This window comes from Octopus sinensis, linkage group LG10, assembly GCF_006345805.1.
Source record: "Octopus sinensis linkage group LG10, ASM634580v1, whole genome shotgun sequence".
NCBI classification, from domain to species: Eukaryota; Metazoa; Mollusca; class Cephalopoda; order Octopoda; family Octopodidae; genus Octopus; species Octopus sinensis.
In genome coordinates, this window is record NC_043006.1 from 30,683,550 (window position 1) to 30,710,218 (window position 26,669).

Consider the following 26,669-nt stretch of genomic DNA (forward strand, 5'->3'; position numbering starts at 1 on the left):
TCAATAATGTGGCACCATTTATGCTGTGACACTGTAACTCAATGGTGTGGCACCTTACATCATGTGACACCATACATGATATAATAAAACATGGACCTCATATTTTATGCTTTTTATCTACATTATATTCTGACTAGTTTACTCTAAGATCCTCTTCCAAGACAGAATTTGAGATTCCAGACTAAAGGCGTCTGTGGGTGGAATGAAGTTAAATGAAAGATTTCATTGCTGTTTTAGCCCCAGATATTCATAGTATAATACATAGCATACAGTGTAATATATATATATATATATATATATATATATATATATATATATATATATATATATATATATATATATACATACATACATTATGTATGTTTCTCTCTCATTTTGTGTGTGTGTGTGTGTGTGTTATTGGAGATAATGAATGGAAGAAAGAGCACTCAATCCATGGTGGAGAGCACAGCTAAATATATTCAGCCAAAGTCATTTGCACCATTACTGTCAATGAATTTGTCATTGATATTGCAGATAATCAAATGTTTAGAGTATACAATATTAAATGTCCCAGTAAAAGTGTTTGTTAGAAAGAATTTGAATTTAGTGGAGGAAAAAACTTGAGATGCTGGCAGAAGTTTCGATTGGAGAAAGTTGGAACAAGATCACAAGGAATTGAATGCAATATGCTGGAGACTGCAAAGACAACACGAAATGCTTGAACATCACAACATTGACATCCCAGTCAAAGAATCTTTATAAATAAGGAGCTCACAAAACAGCGTACTCACATTTGGTCAAGATTCATCACATTAACAAAATACCAAATACAGAAGAGGCAACGACTCTGTGATATCAACTACTATATGTGTGTGTGTGTGTGTGTGTGTGTGAAAATGAGTTCAAAGTTTTTTGGGGATCCAGAAAGAGTGAAAAAAATTATTTCTAATAAAGATTCATCATATTCATAAAAATCAGCCAGAACAAGTATTAAGAATATGAAAATAATATTTGAGGAGTTTCATTATAAGTATAAATGTATCATAAACAAGTATAAAAAAAATGGAGAAAAAATGTAGAATCAGAAAGTAATGGTGCAAATGACTTTGGCTGAATGAATTTAACTGTACTCCCCACCATGGATTGAGTGCTCTTTCTACCATTCATTATCACCAATAACATACACACACACACACAAAGTGAGAGAGAAACATACATTATAACACATGAATATGTGTATCTACAGGGATTTTATAGAAAACTAAAAGAAAGTCATGCTAAAACATTCCACAGACTTTTAAGAGAGACATTTTCTGGTAATTTCTCAATGGCTAAGGATAAATAGTCAGAGAACACTGGCTCATGGTCCCGGATCTTGCAGCAATCAGCAAAGTAGGCCTTCAAATTAAAAGAAGCATAAATATTAGTATTAATCAATTACTTTTTGTTGGAAACTTTTTGATGAAATAATAATTATTAAAACAATAATTAACTTTCTCATCAATTCAAACAAAATATAATACAACACTGATTCTTCTGTTGCCATCACTGCCACCTCTGGCACCACCACCACCACCACCACCGCTGCCGCCACCAACGCCACAACCATCGCCACCATCAAGAGGTGGTGGACTGGTAGAATCAGAGCATTGGACAAAAGGCTGATGGCTTCTATTTTCAGCTTCTGTGTATATAAAAGTTCATATTCCATCTGAGATTAATTCTGTTTTGGATTCTATCAAGGCCAATAAAATAAAGAACTGTTCAAAGACCATTCAAAGATATAAAATTCCTATAATGCATCTTTGATGTGAATGGAATTGAGAGAAGACCATCACCATTTTTCATTGTCTTTTCCAATAAACAGAGCAGGTGGAGTGTCCACAGAGGGACTTCCAGCTTCAATGATTAGCATAATTGAGAATGGTAATCAAATCAATTCTGTGGCAACAGAAATGTAAAGCAGCCTGGCAGGACAGAAATAAACCCATTCAGTAAGTATGCTAGAGTCACTTGGTGGAGTGGGCCTTGATAGAGTGGTACTTGGTGGAGTGGGCTTTGGCAAATTAACCATATGTTAGTGAATTGACAGAAGAGAGATGAGAGCAGTATTTATTTTGTCTGAGTTACTCAGATACTCCCTTGTCACTCTCCCTTTCAGAAATGCAATGAACAATTGCTTGTTCTGTTGGAAATACATAAACAATGATGCTATTTTCCATAAAATGTATGATATACAAAAAATGAAAAAAACCCCCCAAAAAACTAAGGCTGTGCCCCAGCATGGCCACAGTTTAATAAATGAAGCAAGTAAAAGAATAAAAAAAAAACAAAGTCTTCATGATGTAGAAATCTTAAGGAAAATAGAAATAAATGAGTAAATTATAAGATTGTGTGATATTTGGTTTTAATTTGAGGTAGGATTGAAATCAAAATGGAAATTGTAGTTGTGGCCAATGCCAATGCCGTCTGACTGACTCCCTGTGCTGGTGGCATGTAAAAAGCACCATTCAAGTGTGGTCATTGCCAGTTCCGCCTGACTGACCCTCATGCCGGTGGCATGTAAAAAGCACTCACTACACTCTCGGAATGGTTGGTGTTAGGAAGGGCATCCAGCTGTAGAAACTTTGCCAGATCAGATTGGAGCCTACTGGCTCGCCAGTGCCCAGTCAAACCGTCCAACCCATGCCAGCATGGAAAACGGACATTAAATGATGATGATGATGATGTAGGACTGTACTATAATTGGACATTGAAGGATATTTTTAACAAGTGATACTTACTGCAAAAGCATCGCTAGTGCCATCTTCCTCAATTTCAACATCATCCACAACATCTTGGAGAACCTGTGGTGGGTCATTTGAAGTCTTCCGAACAGAAGGAAATAATAAAAAAACAAACAAAATGCATGAAAATGTATTTTGAGTGAATATTTAATGGTAAAACTATAATCCTAAATGTGACAGTGAATGCCAATTGCCAAAAATGATAGGCCACAATACTATATACACACATGGAAGTTCTTCTACAACAAAGTGACAGCTGTTTTACTTGTAACATTTATTTTATTAGTTCATTAAGTACTGAGGCCTAGCAAGAAGGAGGCAGTCACTCCCAGATGTTGAAGAGAAATCGCTCTAAATTTCCTCTGGACTTCCCTACTTTAGTCTCTCATCACCGAGCATAAAGCTATCTCCCTCAATAATGCGGCCCCTCAATTGAGGGGGTCTTGTCTTGTGAGTTACTTGGTGACCTTACTGGAGCCAGGACCACATAAAAAGTACCTGGTTTGTTCTGCATAGTGGATTGCAGTAGGAAGGGCATTCAGCTGTAGAAATGATACCAAAGCAGACAGCAAAGCTTGGCATAGTTCTTTAGATCATCAGCTCTTGTTGAACTGTCCAACCAAAGCCAGCATGGAAAACAGACATTAAATGATGATGGTGATGATGATGATGATGATGATGATGATGATGATGATGATGATGATGATGGTGGATATGCTAAAAATATTTTTGTGCTCAGGCACTGAGAGCCATTGCTATGCCACTGACTGAAAGCTTGAAAATAATTATAAAAGTAATTAAAAAAAGATACAATGTTCACAAAAATATCAAAATATTTACAAAACACTCAACGATTTTCATGTAATTATTGTTATTCCAAAAGTTCTTTTTGCTCAATATTTGTAGTAAAATTCCAAGTTCCATAAAGATTTCCTAGTTTTTCTATAATCCTTTATCAGCATTTTAAGATTGTTTTGATTTTTTTTAACTAATCAAGCAAATGTCAACTTGATTCACTAACTGTTCTTGTGACTTGATGACAGCCATAGTAAATGCAGCTGTTATGGAAAATTTTCTTCTGTTTATCAATAAAAGAAGATCTGTATTTTTTTCTCTGTTGGTAAAGTTGTTCATACTTTTTATTTGGTCATATGACACCTGCCATTCACACTATAGTAATAACTCCTCCTGCAACACACTTTCATTTTAATCCACGCACTCTTACTCACTCTTTCCCTTTTTGTCACTTTGGACAGCAAAATTAACACCTCATCTTTCCACTCACTTTCATTTTATTCCTCTGCCTGTCATTTACTTAGTCTCTATTTCTGATTTGACAACCTCCAGCTTCCACACTATTTTGTTAATGTCACAGTAAATAAAAACTTCTCAATCACACAGCCAAACTTGATGTATTTATGTGTGTGTGCACATGCGTGTGTGTGCGTGTGTGTATCTGTCATTAATATATTGGTGAAGAGTGTAACTTTGGCAAGAAAAAAAGAAAGAAAATAGTGCTTTCCAAAATCCCTTTCGTTGAGTTAAAACTGTGGTCATCAAAAATACAGTGAACAAAAGATTATTGTTGCCAGTGAAGTTATTGTTCACCAGTTTTGATATACAATAATAAATGTGGTTGGTAAGTTGAGAAGGATGGAATCATATTAGAAGAATCTGAATAAATTAGTGAGACTGTGTCATACCTTCTCTTTCACCTCATACTGCACACCAAACTCAGGATCAGCACGATAGACTTGCAACAGACTTAATATCTCTTTGCATACATCTTCCAGTTTCTCTTTGGGGTCAATCCGAAATCCAAGAATGTAGCTGCCACTCTGTAAAAAGATCAACAAGATAAACCGTTGAGGTTCATAAGGTGAATGGTTGGAGTAAAACATTCGAGGTCCATTGGTGACAAATTCAGTTTTTTTATCTTTTATCTTTTACTTGCTTCAGTTATTAGACTGTGGCCATGCTGGGGCACTGCCTTGAAGAAGTTTTAGTTGAATGAATTGATCCCAGGACGTTTTTTTTTTTTTGTAAGCCTGGTACTTGTTCTATTTGTTGAACTGCTAAGTTGCAGGGATGTAAACATGCCAACACCAGTTGCCAGGTTGTGGGGGTGGGCGGGGACAAACATAGACAGACACAATAATCCCTTGACTATTGTGGGTATTACATTCCAAAACCCCCTGCGATAGGTGAAAATCCGTGAAGTAGAAACAGTACTGTATATTTTTTTTATTATTTTTATAATTTGCATATATCTATTTTATTATAAATGGAAAACAACACCACACACTCACCTCCCAAGTTTCATTTTCCATCCAGTATCTGCAATTCTTTGTTTACTCATCTACAGTACACTATGTATTTTCTTTTAATATATTTTAATTAATGTGTTATACAGTGTAGTATTGTGCTATATTTTTATTTATTAATTTATTAATTTTTAGGCATGAAAATGCTTATTTTACCACAGAAATAATTAAAATCTAGAAAATATAAATACCTATCAGCCGTAGAAACCCAGATATACTGATGAGTCTGTGATATAAATTTACATCTATTAACCAGAAAAATCCGTGATGGAGGGCACAATAGATGAACCACGATATGGCTAGTGGTTACTGTATCATCATTATTCAACGTCTGTTGTCCATGCTGGCATGGGTTGGAAGGTTTGACCAGGGCTGGTAATTACAGTGTAGGCACCATTTATGTTTCTCGAAGAAGGTAATATAATCAATTTTTTTATTGGGTTGGTCTGGATGATGCTTCGTTGCTCAATATGTTTGCATGTTCTCTGGGACAGGTGAGAGTGGCATGGCTTGTTGTTCCTTTTGAACAATTATGAATTAAACAGGTGATGGAAAAACATGTTCATTTGAGAGAGGGAGTACAAGAAGATTGATGTTTTGAGAAGAGACTGAAAGTTTAGTGGCTGGCCTGTGGGGAAGGGGACACAATGTGAGTGATGACAAGATGAGAGACAAGTGAAATAGGTGTGTGAGACCAGGAACAGAAGAGGCCAGTGTATTAATAGTAATAAAGCAGGTAAAAAAGATTGTATATCTATAGATGTGATGTAGGATGTATGTTGGTAACTGACTTCATCAGCTGGGTGGCCTTTATTTTTGAATACAGTCAGACATGTGTGTGTGCATGTGTGTATAACAGCAGCACTGTGCCAAGTGTTGGAACAGTTCTTCATTATGTGCTTCACCTGAATTTATGAATTTATGATACATCTATGGTTGAAATCCCATCAGCAGATTGTTGATCTTTTCTCTCTTAAATTGGTATTTTTCATGTCGAATAGCATTTACATTTAACCCTTTTGTATTCAGATTACTCTGTTAAATGTAATACTTTTTCACTCAAATTGTTTTGAATTAATCATGCATTATCTTATAGCTTTGGGGTTTCAATAAAGTGATTGTTTATTTTTAGAATGTCAATGTAGGTTAGGTGTGAGTTTGAATATAAAACATGTAGAATATTTGGGCTGGATATGGCTGGTTTAAACACTAAAGGGTTAAACTCTATGTAGTTAATTCACCATTTTGGTGAAGTAACCTTTTCCAAGTGGATGAATAAAACTAAAAAGTGTCTATGTCCTTAATGAGTTATCTACCTTTTTGAGTCATCTAGTGACTCAAAAGTCATCTAGTGACACAAAAAATGCTCAACAGATAATGATGATGTGGGTAGTACAGAATTTAATGGAAGTTTTTAGAGCTTGAGAGAGGGGGGAGAGGGAGGGAGGTGTGAGGGAGGGAGAGAGAGAGGGGGGTTGGAGATAGAAAAGATAAATCATGGTTTCTTTCATTATCATATCCACAGCTGATGGCATTCCTCTAAGATTAAATGGATCTGACCTGTAGAATTCTGAGACAAAGAACTTGTGTTGAAGTTGAGAGACGCATTTGGTCAATTTGATAATGAATATAGGTGTTGATGATGAAGATCGACTATAATGCATTAGTCATCAGTCACATCTGAATGATTATACTGCATTAGTTGTAAGTCAACTCTGGGACATTGCTGTTAAATTGGTTCAAAGCAAGAAGAACAGGAAGGGCAACAGGATTAGGTCAACTTGACACTGACAACCCCCAAAATGTGTGCATGAACAATGCTATTTGTAACAAGACACTCAAGACTTTTTGGATCTTGAAAACTAAGCTTTTTGGTTTATATCTAATGTGATTGACCTCAATATCACTTGTCTCCTATTTATGAATAACTCTTGTTAGTTATTACTAATAGTGAGGTTTATAGACAATGGTAAAGTTAACATAAGGAATATAACATGAACAGATAAACTCCATTAATTATAAGGTGGTCTGTTGGAATTCAAATGGTGAATGTGGAATATTGGGGGTTGAAATGTTAGAAATAAAAATGTTAAATTACAAAAAAAAACTAATTAAAACTGTTTAAATTGAGAAAACATCAGGGCTATGAAGGCAGAGACCAATGCATGTGAGAGAGATGATTATATTAGAAGACCATGTGATACAAATGAATGATGCATGCTGGGTGAAAAGTGGCAGTGTTGACAATGGAAACCACTGAAGATAGAAAAAGACAAGAAGATTTAGGACAAAGTCATTAGGTCACACTAAATAATGACTCAATATAGACTCAAGATACAAGGGGGGGAGAAAGATGGAGAGAGAGAGAGAGAGAGAGAGAGAGAGAGAGAGAGAGAGAGAGAGAGAGAGAGAGAGAGAGAGAGAGAGAGAGAGAGAGAGAGAGAGAGAGAGAGAGAGAGAGAGAGAGAGAGAGAGAGAGAGAGAGAGAGAGAGAGAGTTACTATATTGCAGACTTATTCAGCTCCTGAAAATATGATAAAACAAATTTTACCTGAACTGAACTTTCAATGACTAAGGCTACTCCGAATTTAGAGTCACGCATTTTCACAGACTTCTGGAAATGAAAATATTACAAAATCTATGTAAAACATTTTATTTAATTAAAAAGAAACAAATATTAAATTCTTACATTCTGTGGAAGAGGTAGATCGAGGAAGACTTGGGATGAGATAGTGAAGTACAACCATCGAATGTTGGGTCTCATGGAGGCAATGACAAGTGACTGAGACCTTTGGAGACATGCTGTACTTGAGAAGACCTAGCAAGCCAAGTGAGACTGTAACCATGGCCTATGCCAGTGTCACATTTAAGAATACCCTTCCATCATTGGACAATAAACTGTGCTTGAGAAAACCTGTTGAGTCACATGGAATCATTGTCGTGGCTGATGCTGGTACTACCTGACTGGCATCCAAACCAGTAGCATGTAAAAAGCACCATTTGAGTGTGGTCAATGCCAGTGCTGCCTGACTGGTCCTCGTGTTGGTGGCACATAAAAAGCACCCACTACATTCTTGGAGTGGTTGGCATTAGGAAGGGTGTCCAGTTGTAGAAACCTTGCCAGATCAGATTGGAGCCTGGTGCAGCCTTCTGGCTTGACAGTCCTCAGTCAAACCTTCCAACCCATGCCAGCATGGAAAGTGGATGTAAAACGATGATTTTCATTTGCTGTGATCTACCTTGGGTGCTTTTTTTTAATGACTTTACTGTTTGGCTTAGTAACTTAACAAATCAACAGTACAGATCTGTTGATAAAAATTGTACCCACCATCAAGAAAATTGTTGGTAATTTATAAACTATACATTAAGTAACAGCAACAGCTGTAGGATGTAGTTTAAAACAATTGAAGCAAATATATATCTAAAAGATAATATAAAAAAATTTGGGATTGATAACATGGTAGTTGGTTAAAATGGTTGGCACCTCTCTTTTTTTTGTTATTTTTATAGTAAACCTTCTTTTACAATCTTATGATGAATGGTTGCTACATCTGACACAACTCACATGAAGCATATTCTCTATAGAGAAAATTGTATTTACCCAATGCGGATTAACAGTAAGTCAGGGAAGCACAGATGGAAATTGTATAATTACAAGGAATGTAATTAGGCAATTAGCTGGCAGAACCATTAGCACACTAGACAAAATGCTTGGCAGCATTTCATCCATCTTCATGTTCTGAGTTCAAATCCTGCCGAGGTATACTTTGCATTTCATCTTTTTTGGGTCGATATAATCAACTTACCCCTCTCCCAAAATTTCAGACCTTGTGCCTATAGCAGAAAGGATTATTACAAGGTATGGCTGTGCACTTAGGAAGTTCGTTTCACAATTACATGATTTTATGTTTGTTTCTATGGCAGGAGTACCAAGATCAAGCGTCTGCTATCGCAAATTCAGGTCAACCAAAACCTTGTAAGTGAAATTCAGCAGGAAGAAACAGTTTGGAAGTCCACTAAGAAGAGCATTCCTGTTCAAGGGTTAGGGCAGATTAAATGTGTGGCCCTATTTAAACACCACTCACTGGCACTTGGGTGCCTTTAAAGCCAGGCCTCCAGACTTTCATTCCATCCAGCAGACACAGAAACCCTAAAAATGTTCATGGGAACTGATCTTCATCCTCTGTCAGACATTTAAGAAAAAAAAAAAAAACAATCTTTGGATGGGAAGATGGTAATGAAATAAAAATGGAGAAAGTAAACAGAATTTATTGTTAGGAATGGGTTACAGACAACTCTCCAATGTAGCTGTCAAATGACTGAAACAAGCAAATGAATTAAAAAAATATGATGGACTGATACTTACTATTTGTAAATATGGAATACTGACGTTAAATGCTTCATTCATTGTGGCATTCCAAACTACCCGGATATTTGTGATATAAAAAGTACCAAGGTTACCCTGGAATTATTAAAGACATTGTTAGCAATAGAAGAAATCATGAGATGTACAGGTTCTGATGCCAATTTAATGCAAAGAAAATACCTTGATGTAACCGTAATACCAGCAGAATCACTAGAACATAAGCCATATGCAACAGTAGGTGTATGTGTGAATGCATGTGTGTGTGTGTGTGTGTGTGTGTGTGTGTGTGTGTGTGTGTGTGTTTGTGTATACACACACATATACACAGGGTACGCAAGGCTAAGAGCAAAAAAAAAAAAACTCAAGAAAATACAAACACACCAAACAAAAACAACAGATAAGTTTAACTAGAAACATCAAAGATACAAACTTGAGTCTAAATAATGGCCCTTTTGTAGCCCCAGAAGAGACCAGGATCCATTGGTTCTTGCATATACCCCAGCACACACCCATAACAGCAACTTACAGTATGTCCTTGGTACCATATGTTGTCAGTCGGTTGTCCAGCAATGATGTTCCAGATGCAGTAAGCAAAAGGTCCCTAATCCAATCCATCAAAGGGTTAAGTCCCCCCCCCATTGTTGATAGAACTCATTTACAGCTGAGTCAACATGATCCCCATGAAATGAAGTGTTTTGCTCAACAGCTCAATGTGCTGCTTGTTCTGGGAATTGAAACAGTGACCTTAAGATTGTGAGTCCAACACTTTAGTTAATAGGCCTAGGCACTGATTTACATAAGTGGAGGCAAATATAATGTAGTGAACTAAAAATAAATTTTGAATTAATTGAAATTATACTGTTATACCTGTCTAGAAATGTTAGTATCAATGAAAACTTATCTCAAAAAGAGCAAGGGAGAGAACTCCAACACTTCATTTGCCTAAAATTAAATGGAGATATGCCCAAGAATGGAGTGATGTTTGGTAGCTAGAGTGGTAACTCTTACCATGTTTCTGCCTTATTAGGCCATTTCAGTGAAGTATAGTCAACACACAGAAGACCTCTGAATGATGTGAAGAGTACAGATTTAGTGTAAAAATAGTTCACTGATTTGGCAACTTAAAATGTTGGCATTGGGATATTTTCCAAAGGTGCATCCTGCATGAAGAACATACAGTTAAGTGTGGGGTAAGCCAAAAAGAATTATTAATCAAATACAATTAAAACTGTACCAAGATTTAAAAAAAATATTAACAGCAATGAAAATTCATCTCAAAATAGAGGAAAGAAAAAGAACTTGAAAACTTCAACTGAGTAAAACTGCTGCTTATGTTGTGTTACTAAGGCTTAATAAGACTGAATCATATCTGGAGTTGTCACCATAGTTACCAACAATCAGATTCACCACCTAACCCTTTTTATATAAATTCTTAGTCAAAATTGTGACAATGTCCCCCACCTCCTTTAGAAAATCTGCCTTAATAACTGCTCCTACACACACACACACACACACACACACACACACACATACAGGGTGCGTAAGGTATTTGAGGACATAACTTTTTGGGGGTCATTACTGAATTTTTTGCTAACTCTGTATAATCTTTGTTTCCAAAAATAATAATGGAAGACCCTCAGCTTACTCAAGAAATGAAGAGGCATGCTGTTATTGTGGTTATAAAGGTTGAGCATAGGGATTTAGAAATAGCTCAATTTTAAAAGTTGCCAGTTCTTTTGTCTACAAAGTGAGTAAGGAGTTAGAGACTGAAGATGAAAATGTATCACCAGTATCAAAGCATAAAAAGCATTTTAAATGCTCTGAAATCATCAAAACAACTGAATTTATCCAGCAACTTCAACAGAACATTGGTTACAATCCCAAAATGTCCATGAGGTCAGTTGCAAAAGATCATGTGTCAGAAGGGACAGTCAGAAATGTTGTCTGTGAAGACATCAGATATAAGTCTTATATGATGAGGAAAGATCAATTTGCCTGAAAAAGCATCAGATCTAAAAGGCTCTTAAACAAACTGAAAAATCCAACAGAAAAAGATTTGATTTCGTTTTTTCTCAGACGAGAAAGACTTCGACCAGGATCAAAACCTTAACAAAAGAAATGACAGATGGTTATGTGCAGATTCTTCTGAAGTTCCAAGTGTTATGCATACAAAATTTCCTGCAACTGTCATGGTTTTAGGGGTTGTCAGCAATGAAGGACATGTGATGCCTCCTTACTTCTTTCCACAATGCCTTAGAGTTAACTCTGCTGCCTACATTGAGGTCATGAAACTAATTGTGAAGTCTTGGGTATGCAATGGAAGGCCATATGTGTTTCAGTAAGACTCTGCACTATCACACACAGCTCTAGTAACACAAGAATGGATGGCTGAAAATTTTCATGGTTACATAACCCCTAACATTTAACCACCTAATTTCACAGATCACAATCCATTGGACTATTACATGTGGAGCATTGTTGAGAAAGAGGTCAATAATCACACCCATAACACCAAAGATTCTTTGAAAGCTACCATAGTAAGGGTAATGTTCAAAATGAACCAGGACCACTTGATTCGAGCATGTAGATGATTTAGATCTCATATAGAAGCAGTTGTTGAAGCTGAAGGTGGCTTTATTGAATAACATTATAGAAAAAAAAGGTTTATTTTTATCCTCATAGCATTTCTTGATAAATAAAGTTATTATCTGTTATTATATATTATATATCTGTTTTTTATAAACTTAAATCTGTCCTCAAATATCTTACGCACTCTGTATATATATATATATCTATATATATAAAACTCTAGTTGTGTGAGTGTCTGTCCCCTTCAATTTAGATTCCTAACTCCTCCCACATTTTGCGGTGCAGTTTAACCAAATTCGGGTATCTTATAGTCGTGATTCATATCGAGCCCATCTGACTATTAGCGCGCGTCAACGATGAGTCTACGATTTTAAAAATAATTTAACATCATTTTTATTCCATTTTAATGCATAAAATGCATCGTATGTCGATGGCGGCAGAGTTGGTGTCCACGCTCACAGCTGCACCTGTTTGCTTCTCCCCTTCCCTCCCTCGTGAAGCTGTGGGGAAGGGAGTGTAAAGAAATCAACGTCGTAATGCGTTGTGAAGGAAACCAGCGTTCTTTTAGAACAACGACTTCATGGCTTGAAGACACCAAAATAAAAATGGCTAAGAAAGCCCGAATTATAAGGGAAGTAACTCTCTAAAAATGCTTATATAGTTATTTCCCTTACAAACCCGAGCAACGCCGGGCGATACTGCTAGTATATATATATATATATATATATATATACACACACACACACACAAACACATATAGTATTATCATTATTATTATTATTATTATTATTATTAATGATGATGATGATGATGATGATGATGATGATGATGATGATAATGATGATGATGATAATAATAATAATAATAATAACAATAAACAAGAATGTTGTTGACAGTGGCTTCAAAATTTCAGCTAGTTAAGCCATTGCCAGATTGCAATTGAAGTTAATCTTGGCTTTGTATAATCTCTGTTGAGTTAAAATCACCCTTGAGAGTGTGGGTCATCATGGGGAGGTGTCTTGGAGAAATGCTTATTGATTAAATTTAGGGTTATGTTAGTGTTTAAAATTTATTCATGTATGTAGAACATTGTAAGCAGGTGTGGATATTTAATTATTCTTGGTTTTATTGGATTTAATCTGTTGCTTGACAATACAAAGGTCAAAATTTAGTGCAGTATTTTAAAACCTAATAATTTCATGTATCAACTTTTTTGTAATAAAATTTTTTATGAGTTCACAAAACATTATAAGTTGGTAGCATGTTTTAGCTGATCAGTTTCTTTACTTGTAGTTGTTGTTATTTAGGACATTTCCTGTTTGTACTTGGAAGGTGGGAATTATTAGTCACGCATATTATGGTGTTGCTAGTATAGAAATTTGTTTTTCCTGTGCTTTAGTCTTCACAAATGGACATGGTCTGTACATTGCTCTCTTGGTGTTCATTGTTTCATAAGCAATTTGATTAATACGTAGAAATGTTTAACCCTTGCATTTTATGGGTGTTGAGTGTGGGTCATGAATTTATAAATATTTCTTCAAATCTGTTTCAAACGAGGGTATTTTATAGTATATTATTGTAGGCCTCTGGATATATGTGTGAAAGTGGGTCACAGCCATGATCATGCCTATAGCCATGTCTGCACTTATATATATATATGTGTGTGTGTGTGTGTGTATACACACACACACACACATATAACCACACTTGCATACATACACACACACATATTTATTTATATGTATGAACACTGTCATACAGCAACAGGCATACCGCTTCCTCACACACACACACACACATACCTGGTTGCTGGAGAGATTCCAAACACCATTGACTTTGCTGCACAGTTGTTCTAATGGCAGCAACTTCAGCTCTTTGTTTTCTATCAGGGCTCCTCTTAGTTTCAGCTGACGGTACAGCCGAGTCGTGTCGTATGCTCTGTAATACATACAAATATGACACATAAATACACGCTCTGTAATACACACACACATAGAATTCTGAGTTATCTTAGGAATAAGTGAATTTTGTGGCTAAAGATTTATGTGCTTTATTTAATTAGTGTTGTTGTTAAACCATAAGTCAACTCTGTTTGAGTAAAGGTACATGACTAGAGGAGTCCCAGCCATGACTCACCCTTCCTATTTTCTCATGTGTTTTTGTTTTTAGAAGACAATACAGTAAAATTTGAGGTAGAGTCAGTCACTAGCTCCAGCATAGCCAGTAACTGCATTGAGGTTCCGTTTCTGGTTTGCACATACATACATATATACACACACATGCATGCATACACATATCATCATCATTATCATGAAAAACAGACATTAAATGATGATGATGATGATGATGAAGGTTGCAAAACAGCTGTAATCCTAAGGCTAAGGCTAACAAGTGGTGAATAAATATATTCCCCTCTCATACCTCTAGATTTTCTATTGTATATATATATACCATCTTTTATATCAATAATACACTGATGCAATAACGGATTGTTTATAAAGCTTGAAACACGTGTACCATGATATCCTTTGTGTTCTTTTTTTAATTTTATTTGATATATATATATATATATATATATATATATATATATATATATATATCCCTCATGAAATAATTTCATCAATTGGAACTCCTTGATATCAGTTGCATAGACTCTGCATTATTGTCCTCTGTATTGAATTACTATGTGGTATGATATCCGGCTCCACTAGAGGAGCTTTCCATGTCAGTCACATAATTCGATGAATCCATATATTAACCACACACACACAAGTACCAGGAACTACATAATCCAACCAAGAACAAGTCCTCTTGTTTATTATGACTCTACGATAGTCTCGCTTGGTTTGAAAAGTAAGGGTGACATTGATCTTCCAACACTGGACATTTGTAAAGTGCTGAAGCAATTATTTTCGCTCCTGGATATTCTTCCTAACAGGAACAATTCATTAATATAAGAAGAGAAAGATTCAAAACCTACCTGTGTATTGCAATAACAGATGTGAAAAGTCTTGGAGACCCCGGCACCTAAACAAACCAATATAAAATACATGTTTCATGACTTTACAATGTTTAAGGATTTCATAAAAACACAAAAAAAGTCTTTTAATGTCATTTCCTGATTGGTTTCTCTATTTTCTTGTTGTTTAGCCCCAAGTCGGTTCTGACCTGAGAGGAGATCTTTGAGGAAATGTTCTTCCACCTTTGACCATCTCATCTTTTTTCAGTGTGTGTGTGTGTGTGTGTGTGGTGTGTGTGTGTGTGTGTGTGTGTATATACATATATATATATATATATATATATATATATAATGGACTCTTCCATTAATAAATGATGTATGAGAGTTTGACAATTTCTTACCAAACAACCACACAGATGATTTGTACAGGTGCAACTGGGTGCCACATGTCAGACGTCGAAATGATTGCAGAGCAACGAGAAATGGAATGCATTGCTCAAGAACACAATGCAACACCCGATCTGGGAATTGAATCCACGATCTTGCAATCCTGAGTGCAAAACCTTAACCACTAAACTATGCATGCGCCTTCACAAAGGATTGCACCTAGAAAGTTACCTTCCAAGGCACAAGTCTGGGCAAAGTCATTTATGGAAGACCAACAGTCACCCATGCATACCAGCCTTCCCTCTTCATGCTACCAGTGTTATCCAAAGGAAAGGCAAGGGGGCCAATACAGCTTGGCACCAATGACATCACAACTCATTTCTATTGCTGAGTGAACTGGAGCATCAAACTTACTACCTCATGACTGTGAGCCCAATGCTCCAACCACTGAGCCATGCTCCTTGTTACCCTTTTAAGACAGTAGGATACAATTTGTGTGAGTTTTGGTTGTAATCATTTCACAGCTCATTGATATTTGCTCTCTTATTGATGCTTGCTATTTTATGGTTCTACAGGAAGAGCAGCAGATTGATAGAATTGTCAGAATATGGGACAAAATACCTTCTGGAGTTTGTTCTGAATCTTTATGTTCTGAATTCAAATTCTACTTAGGTTAACTCAAAATTATCAGCTTCATACCTAAATTATGACTGATTATTACAGTTATAGAGAGTAGTGCTGGTGCCACATAAAAAGCACCCAGTACACTCTGTAAAGTAATTGGTATTAGGAATGGCATCCAGCCATAAAGACCATGCCAAAACAGACAATTGGAGCTTGCTGCAGTACAGCTCTTACACTGACCAGCTCCTGTCAAGCCATCCAATCCATACCAGTGTGGAAAACAGACATTAAATGATGATGATGATGATAATACTAATAATAGCAATATTTTTATTATAAAAATTGGTGCAGTTGAAGAATGGTAAAGTCCTAGCATCATTCCTTGTAAGATTTAATTATAAGCCTTTCCATTTTACAAGTCAACTTTGTCTTTCATTCTTCTCTGGTTTATAACACAAAAAGCAGTAACATACCAAGATTAATTAAGTCACCTACATACTCTTCTAAGATTTTTGGTAAAATGCCAAAGTTAGAATTAATAATTACTGAAGAGCAGTGGAAAACTGTCCTGGAAGGTCAAAAGAAAGTGACAGGTTAAAAAAAAAATGAACCAAAAAGAAAAGGTTGTAAGATTAAGAAAGAAGAGGAGACCATATTCCGAAATCACAAGAGATTCACAGTTGTGTAATGGATTAACAGATGACATGAGTCAAGACTGTGTGGAGGAGGAGGAGGAGGAGAAGACAATAAAATATTGGTAGAAACCACACACACACAGAGGTTATGACTGTTTGATACTGGAAATTGAAAGAGGACATTTTTTTGTCTTGACCAATTCAGAGGTTATTCATAGGCCCTTTTGGATGTATTTGGTTCTAGTATGAGGAACCTAAGGGGTAGATTCTCATCTTTGTGAGGAAGGGTTCTAAATCTTTTACTCGTATTTGTGTCTGTGTGAGTATGCATGCGAACATATGCATATACATACATTCATATATATATACATACATACATCATATGAACATACATACATACATAGGTATATGAGGGGGTGCTGAAAAGTTCCTGGCTTTGGGTAAAAGAAAATACAGGAGGATCAGTTAACTATGATTCTATTCAACATATTCCCCTCTCAGATTCACACACTTATCGCAGTGGTCCTTCAGATTTTCTAAGCCCTGTAAAAGAACAAGGAAAATCAGGCTTCCAACCGGACCTTTTGTGATACCCTTAAAGCCAGGAACTTTTCAGCACCTCTTCATACATACATATGTCTTAGCTTAGCTCTTAGATTCCCCAGTGCTGTCAACATAATGGACAATGCACCTTCTCCAGACATTCCGATTGCTCACTTTGTTCCTGGTTCCACTTGGTCCATTTCCTGTTGTTATTATGTCATCCTGGAATGTACAACACTACGTCTTCCTTGGTTTTCCTTTGGTCATTTTCCACCTATTGGTGTCCATTCCATCACAGTGGTAGTATATCTCTCCTGCATTAATTGAAGAACATGACTAGTAAACTGTATCCATCGCTTAGTCACCATGTCCTGCAAATTTCCCATGCCAGTTCCTCTTGTCAACTTTTTGTTTCTCACTTTGTTCGGGTGAGAGACATTCAGGATTCAATGTAGACAGCACTAATGAAACACATTTAGTAATTGAGAGATCTTTGTTGTCTTCTTCCAGATTTCACAGACATAGCTGCTAGCATAACGATAAATGAGTAGAGTAGCTGTAACTTTATCTTCTTACAGATGGTCTTTGATCTTTGTATTAAACAAAAGTATTGAAATGCTGACATTGTTTTACCTTTTCTGGTCTTGACTTCAACTTCTGCATCATCCTCATTGGAAATACACTTTCTGAGATAAGTAAACCCATCAATGTACTTGATTTCTTTATGACCAAACTTGACAAGTTGTGTTTGGGCTCCACCAGTTGATATGGTTTTAATCCTCTCAGCACTAAACCACAGCCCTGCTTTCACCTCCAAACTGTAAAGGCTATCTGTCATGGCCTGCAGTGTATCTCTGACAGAGTTTAGTAATGCCGAGTTGTCTGCAAAATCCCAAATCATCAGTTTGCCTGCTCCTTACATTATTTCAAAACTAGTGCTATCCATTGTTTTCCACATGACATCAATTGCTATTACGACCATACATACATACATATATATATATAAACATAACTCCAAGACCTCTGGAGATATGCAGTGACTGTGAAGACCCGGCAAATAAAGTGAGTTCACAGCTGAAACCTACACTAGTGTCACATAACCAGCCCCAGCCCACTCAAAAGTACTTTGGATTGTAGGTGACATGCTGTGCTTGAGGAAACCTATTGAGTCAAGTACATCAAAATAAAAATCAAATGGAAATTGTAGTTGTGATCCCCATGCTGGTGGCACATAAAAAGCCCCATCTGAATGTGGCCGATGCCAGCACTGCCTTGACTGGCTTCAGTGCTGGTGGCACGTAAAATGCACCAACCGATCGTGGTCATTGCCAGCCCCCTCTGGCTTCTGTGCTGATGGTATGTAAAAAGCACCCACTACACTCTTGGAGTGGTTGGCATTAGGAAGGGCATCCAGCTGTAGAAACACTGCCAGATCAGACTGGTGCAGCCTCCTGGCTTCCCAGGCCCCAGTTGAACAGTCCAACCCATGCCAGCATGGAAAATGGAATATGATGATGATGATGAAGCATGCACACATTTATTGTCTTCATTGTGTAATTTAAAATAAAATTCAATGTCTTAATACATTGCATAATATCTTTTACTCCTTGTTTATGTGTGTATGTGTGTGTGTTTGTGCGTGTGTGTGTACACCACCACACATTTTTGTTACACACTGTTTGTATGAATGGTCTCCCAAGGTCAATTTTGCCTTTCATCCTTTCAGGCTTGATAAACTAAAATACCAGTCAAATAGAAGGAGTGATAGAAGTTGACTACCCCACCTCCTCTCAGAACTGCTGGCCTTGGGCTTAAATTAGAAATCCTTATCATTATTGTCGTTGTTGCTGCTGCTGCTGTTGTTGTTATTATTATTTCACTGCGTTAAAGTGTTGTTAAGGACCTTTCATGGTGTCTGGAATTTGAAGGCTGAAACATGCAACTTATTTGTTCTGATGTTGGTGCAGATGTACTGAGCCTGGCAGAATGATCGTTTTTGCATGCAGTGATCTTACTGTTGTAAAAGTTTCAGAAGAGTTTCTTCATAGACACTGTTATGGAACCAGCACAAACATGCAAAATTCAGGATAAGATTACACACAAAAATTGTAACTCTGGTGAATTACACAAGTTCACTTCTTACATAAAATCTCTGTTTATTAAAACTTTTGAGTTTTATTATGGAAACAAATGAAAGAATCATTCTTCAAACTGAACAAGTGGTAGGAGACCTGGGAGCAGACCAAGAATGAGATGGTTGGATGACATCCATAGCCTCAGTTGGTCATTCTTGGGAATCCAACCAGAAAATCTAATGATGAGTGTTTCTACTAGGACCCTATGATGGAAGAAGTGTCTGAGGCTCCTACTCCTGTAATCCTCCCAGGAATAAGGGACAGAAAAACTAGATAGACGGACTGAAGTCAGTTAATGCTATTGTTATTACATCCCAGATCAACCCTGGTTTATATCCATAGAATCAAAGGGTTTGGCAGTGATGATGACCTTGTCCTTTTTTTTGTATGTCTAAGACTTCTTCTTTGGGTGCCATGTACAGTATGTAGGACATAAGCAATAACGTCCTGCCACGATTCTCTGTTCTTTGTTTTCTGTAACAGTTCTGCTCTTTGATGTTTGATGCTTTTCTTGCAGCAACTTTGTCAAGATGGACTTTCATATCACCCTTCTCCTTCCTCTGCTTCTTTTCCCTTGAATCTTTCCAGTCTTTGTTGTCCAGTGCGACTTCTCTTGTGGGTCAAGGAATCAGAGGTACCCACATAGTTCACACAAGCTCAAAGTTTATTGAAGAAAAAAATTACCTGAGCTAATGGAGATAATCAGTATACTGGCTTATATAAATGATATCTTCATTTTAACGACAGCTTTTGAAAACAAATTACTGCATGCTAATTGGATGATTAAACATGTTAATTGTAGCAAAATAGTGAGTGGCCTGTTGGGAGCATATTCTATTCAATTATGCAATCGTTTACAAATGTAAGCAAAAAAAAAATTAGTGGAGAAGAGGAAAATGGTCAAGCTGTATGGACTGTAAAGTTGCTTGCATTTAATTTGGGGAAAAACTCCAAACAAACAAGACAAAATAACATCAAATATTTTTCCAAATGACTTAGTTGGAGGAATGCAGTGTTCATGACCATTTGTAAGTAATTCCAGATTAATGTTAAAGTGCAATTTCAATTTCTGAAGTTTAATATATGTAAGAAATTGTAGTCATGGCAGCAATTCGAAAGGGTTGCAGTTTTGCAGAGGAATAATCAGGCGAAACGTTTAGTGAAGTTTGGAGGGAGTGATGGAAAGAAGGGGAGAGGTAAGTATATTAGGTGCAAAAAGTTAACAGAAGAATGGAAACATCAATAATAACAGTGATTAGTTGAGAGAGAGTGAGAGGTCAGTGCTTTTAAAATGTTTGTAGGGAAGAGTCCTATGTTCCATTGTAATGGAACAGTCTGGCAGCAAAATTATAACCCAAAACACAGTTAAAGCTGCATAGGTGGTACCATGATGGAAAAGTTCCTAATGAAAATCTTTAGTTAAGGGTAACAACATTGCTTTCACTGAAGTTCCTGAAATCAAATATGTCAGTGTGTGATATAAGAGAAATACAGGGCTGGCTCTGTAAACATGGGACTGACAGAAAGAGAAAGTGAAGGGGATGAAATTATGATTGTCTCCACAACTTGTCTTAATTTGTTGCCCAATTGAACACCATCACCTGGCTGCTGGGTGCCTTTACCAAATTCAATTCTGTTGCAGACATTCGGACAAGGTTTGCAGGATGAGGAGGAAGGGTGGATTGATTACTCACTCCCTCCTTCCTTCCCTCCCTCCACTTGCCTCAGAAGTCCGGTAAAGGGTCATAGGCAGTACCCTACCACTTCTGATTAAGTGATTAAATAAAAATGTGAGTCTGAGAGGATGGCTGTTGACAAGGTCGGAGAGGAAACCCTTCTTCGAGAATGCGACACACTTTTGCATGTCTACTGTGATTGGAACAGATTTCTGCAGAAAGTAAAGGGTGAAAGAGTTGAGTGGTGAAAGGAGCTCAATCTAAAGTATGTTGTTTGAGAAAAATAGAAGGGACTCTGTGAGAACTAATCAGATTGTTGTTGTCCTTGCTGATGTTGTTGTTTTGCTCCAGGTTGAGAAACCTGTGCAAAGAGGAAATAGCCAAGAGTCAAAGGACTAGGAAGGAAAGAAGGGACAAAGTGCTTAGTTTGGAGCTTGGTGGATGGGAGGACATAATTTGGGTGACAAGAGAAGGCAAGAAAAGTTAGTCTGAATAGAGATGACCAGAATTTGTAGAAAAGGCAGAGAGAAGAGACAACATGCCTGTAATCAAGGTGTTGGAATGTGATTGTGAATAACATCATGGCCAATCTTTGGTCACAGAATCAGGATGTCTTTGATTACAGATCTACTGAAGAAATGCTGAACTGGGGTGAAATAAAAACAACAACAAAAATACAACAAGATCGGGAAAGTTGATATCGAAGGAAAAGTTTGGGTGATGACTTGAAAGAGATGTGAGGTGAGATAAAAATTTTCATTGCAGGATTATTTTTTATCATAGTTTGATTTAATTGGGTCTGGTGTAAGGGTAAACAACAACAATGATGACAATGACGACAGCAGCAACAATATACTTATATATTTATGAACCTAGTCAACCCCAAGTTATCTTCTTTCAAATCACATATCTATCTAAACCCATCTATCTAACAACCAGCCTATGCCTGTGTAACTAGCTACAACTCTGTGTGTGTGTGTGTGTGCGTATGCGCACATGCATGCGTGTGTGTGTGTGTGTGTGTCTGTGTGTGTGGTTGTGCATGTGTGTGTGTATGTATATACTTGTATGCATGTGTTGTATCTATGTATACATGCATAGCCACAGGATTGGCTCTGTGGTAAGAAGCTTGCTTCCCAATCACATGGTTCTAGGTTCAGCTCCACTGCATGACACCTTGGGCAGGTGTTTTAACTATAGCCTCAGACCAACCAAAGCCTTAGAAATGGATTTGGTAAATGGAAACTCAAAGATAATCGTCATATATATGTATATGTGTGTGTGTGTGTGTTTGTGTTTGAGTCTGTGTTTCCACCCCCACCTCACCATTTCACAATGGGTGTCGGTATATTTGCATCCCTGTAACTTAGCAGTTTGGCAAAAGGGTCCGATAGAATAAGTATGAGACTTAAAGAAATAAGTAGTGGGCTCAATTCATTTTGACTAAAATTCTTCAAAGAGGTGCACCAGCATGGCCACAGTCTAATAACTGAGACAAGTAAAAGATAATTCACACAGGTCACACAGATCTATATACATCCATCCATCTTTCGACCAACCTGTCTAATATATCTGGTCAACAACAATCTATACCTCCACTCCTATGTTTATTTTGTATCTGTCTGTCTGCCTATCTATCTATCTATCTATTTTTACCTATCTATATTTATTTACCTACCAATCTTTCTCTACCCTTCCTCTCTCTCTCTCTCTCTCTCTCTCGTTATTTAACACCAACTCACTTGTGTTACAATTGTACAATTAAAGTCACGCAGCAGACAGTGACAAAAGGTTATCAAAAACATGGCAACTGGTTATGTGACTAGAATATTCATGCTCCCAGTTGTGTGTTTGACATATTTGTCAGGTCAAATGAGGGTGATGTGATCACTGCTCTCTTTTACTTGTTTCAGTCATTTGACTGCGGCCATGCTGGAGCACCGCCTTTAATCGAGCAACTCGACCCCGGGACTTATTCTTTTGTAAGCCCAGTACTTATTCTATTGGTCTCCCGCTAAGTAACGGGGATATACCAGCATTGGTTGTCAAGCAATGTTAGGGGGACAAACACAGACACACACATATATATATATACATATATACGACGGGCTTCTTTCAGTTTCCATCTACCAAATCCACTCACAAGGCTTTGGTCGGCCCGAGGCTATAGTAGAAGACACTTGCCCAAGGTGCCACGCAGTGGGACTGAACCCGGAACCATGTGGTTGGTAAACAAGCTACTTACCACACAGCCACTCCTGCTATTCAATATGGCTAACTGCTTAAAGGACTTTTATATCTTTGCTTGAATGAATATTTTATTTCGATGCTTCACAACTGGATTCAAATAAATAGTTACTAGGCATATTCTATTGGTTTCAAATTTTGACACAAAGCCAGCAATTTTGTGGGAGGTGTAAGTTGATTACATGAACCCCAGTACTTCACTGGTATTTATTTTATCAGCACTGAAATGATGAAAAGCTAAACTGACCTTGGTAGGATTTGAACTCAGAATGTAGAGATAGATGAAATGCTGCTAAGCATTTTGCCTAGTGTACTAATAGCTCTGTCAGTTCACCACCTTTCCCAGACTCATTATGTTGACAACAGAGCTGAGATTTAGCGGAATCCACTAAGTAATAACAAATTAACAAACAACATTGATGACAATTAACCCCAAAATATGGAACCTGTTGACATATTTGTGGAAGAACTCTGGAATAAAAGCCAAGTTGCTTATGGCAGCTGGTTCTATTGAAATATGGTAGAATGTGCTGAAAAGCAGTTATTATATTTGTACAAGTGAACGAAACGAGTCAGTTAATCACAAGTAATTTGGCTATTTCTATGTAAAAGGGAACAAAACTATCAGAAATTGGCAACAGGTTAAAATCTAATCCCTGAATGAAACACACGCACACACTTGTCAGTTTGCTTTAATGCAATACACATTAACAGATACAGTTCTATATTTGAGAGATGAGGAATTATGTACATTATTTACACCTGTCGGATATGAGGACAAATATCCGTCAAATGTAATGTAAATAACATTAACAGATATTTTAGACAATATTTTAGATTGACATTCCACTCCTCCACTCGTACTGTAAATATATTATCCATGCAGAGATAACTGGAATATTCATAATAAAATACAAATGTTGTCAAAGAACAGATGTAAATGTTGACACCTCTTCAAAGACACATTCTGAGAACAGACAGAACAAAATTTTACTCATAGCAGGAATGGACAACTATTAAACCGTTTCTGTGGTTCTTGTGGTTTCTATTAAGCTACTGTCAACTGACCAATAGCATTAAGGTGGCCAAGCAAAAGGCTTTTCTGTTTATTTAGAATCTCACACAAGTTGCCACTCAAAAGAAAACTGTGTTATCTCTTGTATTATTATATGACTTTTTTTCAGTGAACTGTGCTAGGGTAAGAGGAACTTGAGATGGTGTTTAGGGTCCAGGAGCAATAGAATGAAACTTGTAATTACACTTACCAAATTTGTGAAGATGAATTCAAACCGTGTCTGGGCTTTGGCCAAAACATAGAGGGCATCAGTTGTCCCTCTCAGTTTCTGTAAACATGCAAACAAGTGATTAGGGTGAGAATTATAGAAATGAATAATCAATGATAGTGGTGGTGATCAAGGTGAAATCATTGACAAATGAAACTATTAAACTACTATCCGGTGGTTTCTATGTATTGTTTATGACAGAAACATTGAACCCTCAACTGACACAGTCCACTTTGTTTAAACAGGTCTTCTAGATCACGCATAGTGCATCGCTACTAGCAGCAGTAGGAGCACTGTAATTAAACAGTGTTTCATAAGCTGACAGTGAAGAAGGTGAGGGGAGGGTCTTCATGGTGCACATCTCAAGTGGAGTGTGGACACCTAACATAAAAGCTGTTGCTTTTGTAAATGCAATTAAAATAAACTAGAAGAATACCTGTCATTGTCAGGTATATAAAGAATGCACTTGTTGACCAGTTTGGTGAGTGAGAACCATTGTAATTCTACATAATTTTATCTGGAACATGACTGTACACTATTTGCTATATTGTTGAAATTATAACTGTTTCTTTCTTATTTCTTTGCAGTCCAATAACCCACTGCATACACACACACACACACCACACACACACACATCAAGGTGGCCTGAAACGTTCACAGGTAGACTATGAAGGAGTGTTGCTGGAGCTGTGAAATCTTGCATGCATTCATTTCAATTCTTCTTATTAATAACTGTATTGTTTCTTTTCAGGTAAACTACATCTGACTGTTCAAAGAAAACTTCAAAAGTAACTAATGGCAACTTCATTTGAAAATGGACAAAATTTGGCATTGTGGTGTTATCAGGTATTTGCAGAAAAACAGTCTTGTCCCCAACAACATTCATGCTGACATGGTTGCTACATTAGGGGATGGACACACCAGTTTTATTAACAATGCAAAAGTGGGCAGCTGAATTTAGGAGGGGAAGGGAATGGAGTCTTGAAGATGACCCAAGGTCTGGACATTGTGCAGAAACATTGATTATGTTCATCACTTGGTGACAGATGACAGGTGACTGACTATAAATCAAAGAGCCAAAGCTATTAGCATATCCTGTGAGAGAGTTCGGAATATTCTGCATAATGAACTTGACATGACGAAGGTTTCTACTTTGGTGGTTTCACATCTGACACCTGACCAAAAGTGCAAGAGGCTGATCACATCATGGAAAAATTTGACATTGTTTGAGGCAGTTCCAGTTGGTCTCCTTGAACATTTCCCAAACCTGTATGAGTGTTGGCTTCATCACTTTGAGGCAGAGACAAAAAGACAATGCATGCAGTAGAAACACCCTTCCTCACCTGCTCCAAAGAAGGCTCAGATCGTTTCATCTGCAGGGAAAGTGATGACCTAGGATTTTGGGATGCTAAAAGCATTGTGTTTATTGACTATCTTCAAAAGGGCCACACCATGAATGGTAAATACTACGTCATCTTGCTGAGAACGTTACAAAAGGCTATCAAGACCAAATGCTCAGGAAAACTGACAAAAGGGGTCTTGTTTCATCAAGACAATACTCCAATACACAAGTCCTTGGTTTCTATGGCTGCTGTATGTAACTGTGGCATTGAACTGGTTGAGACACCCCACCACCACCACCTGCTCTATTCTCCTGAATAGTCTCCATCTGGCTATCATCTGCTCCCCAATGTGAAAAAAACACTTGGCTGAGGATCACTATTGTATTGGTGATGACGTTGTTTCTGCTGCTGATAACTTTTTTTGACCAACAGAATGAAAGCTTCTTCACCAATGGGATCCAACCATTGCAACACCAATTGAAGAAATGTGTAGACTGCAAGGGGAGGGTACTATGTTGTAAAATGAACTTTATTTGGTCACATTCCGTGAGAGTATCTTGGTCAACCTATGAACTTTGCAGCTGACCTTCCCATGTACATACATGCATGCATGCATATATACAGCTGCAGCCAGTTTTTGAAGCTGAGGGGATATAAACTCTGTTTGACTTTCTTCTCTTTTTCTCACCCCCTCATGAAAGATTGACTCTGAAATGTTGGATATTCCAGTCCTCGTGGCAAGTTCACTGTACCCCTTTCACTCTTTACATATATACAAACATACATATAT

The 26,669-nt window shown here is 37.1% G+C and overlaps 1 protein-coding gene across 2 annotated transcripts in view; it reads right to left on the bottom strand.

Annotated features, from left to right (window-relative positions):
- Nucleotides 1-1,213: 1,213 nt before the first annotated feature.
- LOC115216623 (Bardet-Biedl syndrome 5 protein homolog) overlaps nt 1,214-26,669 on the bottom strand; it is a 40,509-nt gene continuing 15,053 nt past the window's right edge. For both annotated transcript variants that reach the window (XM_029786105.2, XM_036506482.1), the window contains exons 5-12: nt 24,519-24,596; nt 15,028-15,074; nt 13,850-13,985; nt 9,459-9,554; nt 7,644-7,706; nt 4,472-4,606; nt 2,766-2,849; nt 1,214-1,380 (exon numbers count right to left, since the gene is read on the bottom strand). In XM_029786105.2, coding sequence (XP_029641965.1) covers nt 1,255-1,380; nt 2,766-2,849; nt 4,472-4,606; nt 7,644-7,706; nt 9,459-9,554; nt 13,850-13,985; nt 15,028-15,074; nt 24,519-24,596 — 765 coding nt within the window. In that variant the 3' untranslated portion in view covers nt 1,214-1,254. The remainder of the gene's footprint in view (nt 1,381-2,765; nt 2,850-4,471; nt 4,607-7,643; nt 7,707-9,458; nt 9,555-13,849; nt 13,986-15,027; nt 15,075-24,518; nt 24,597-26,669) is intronic.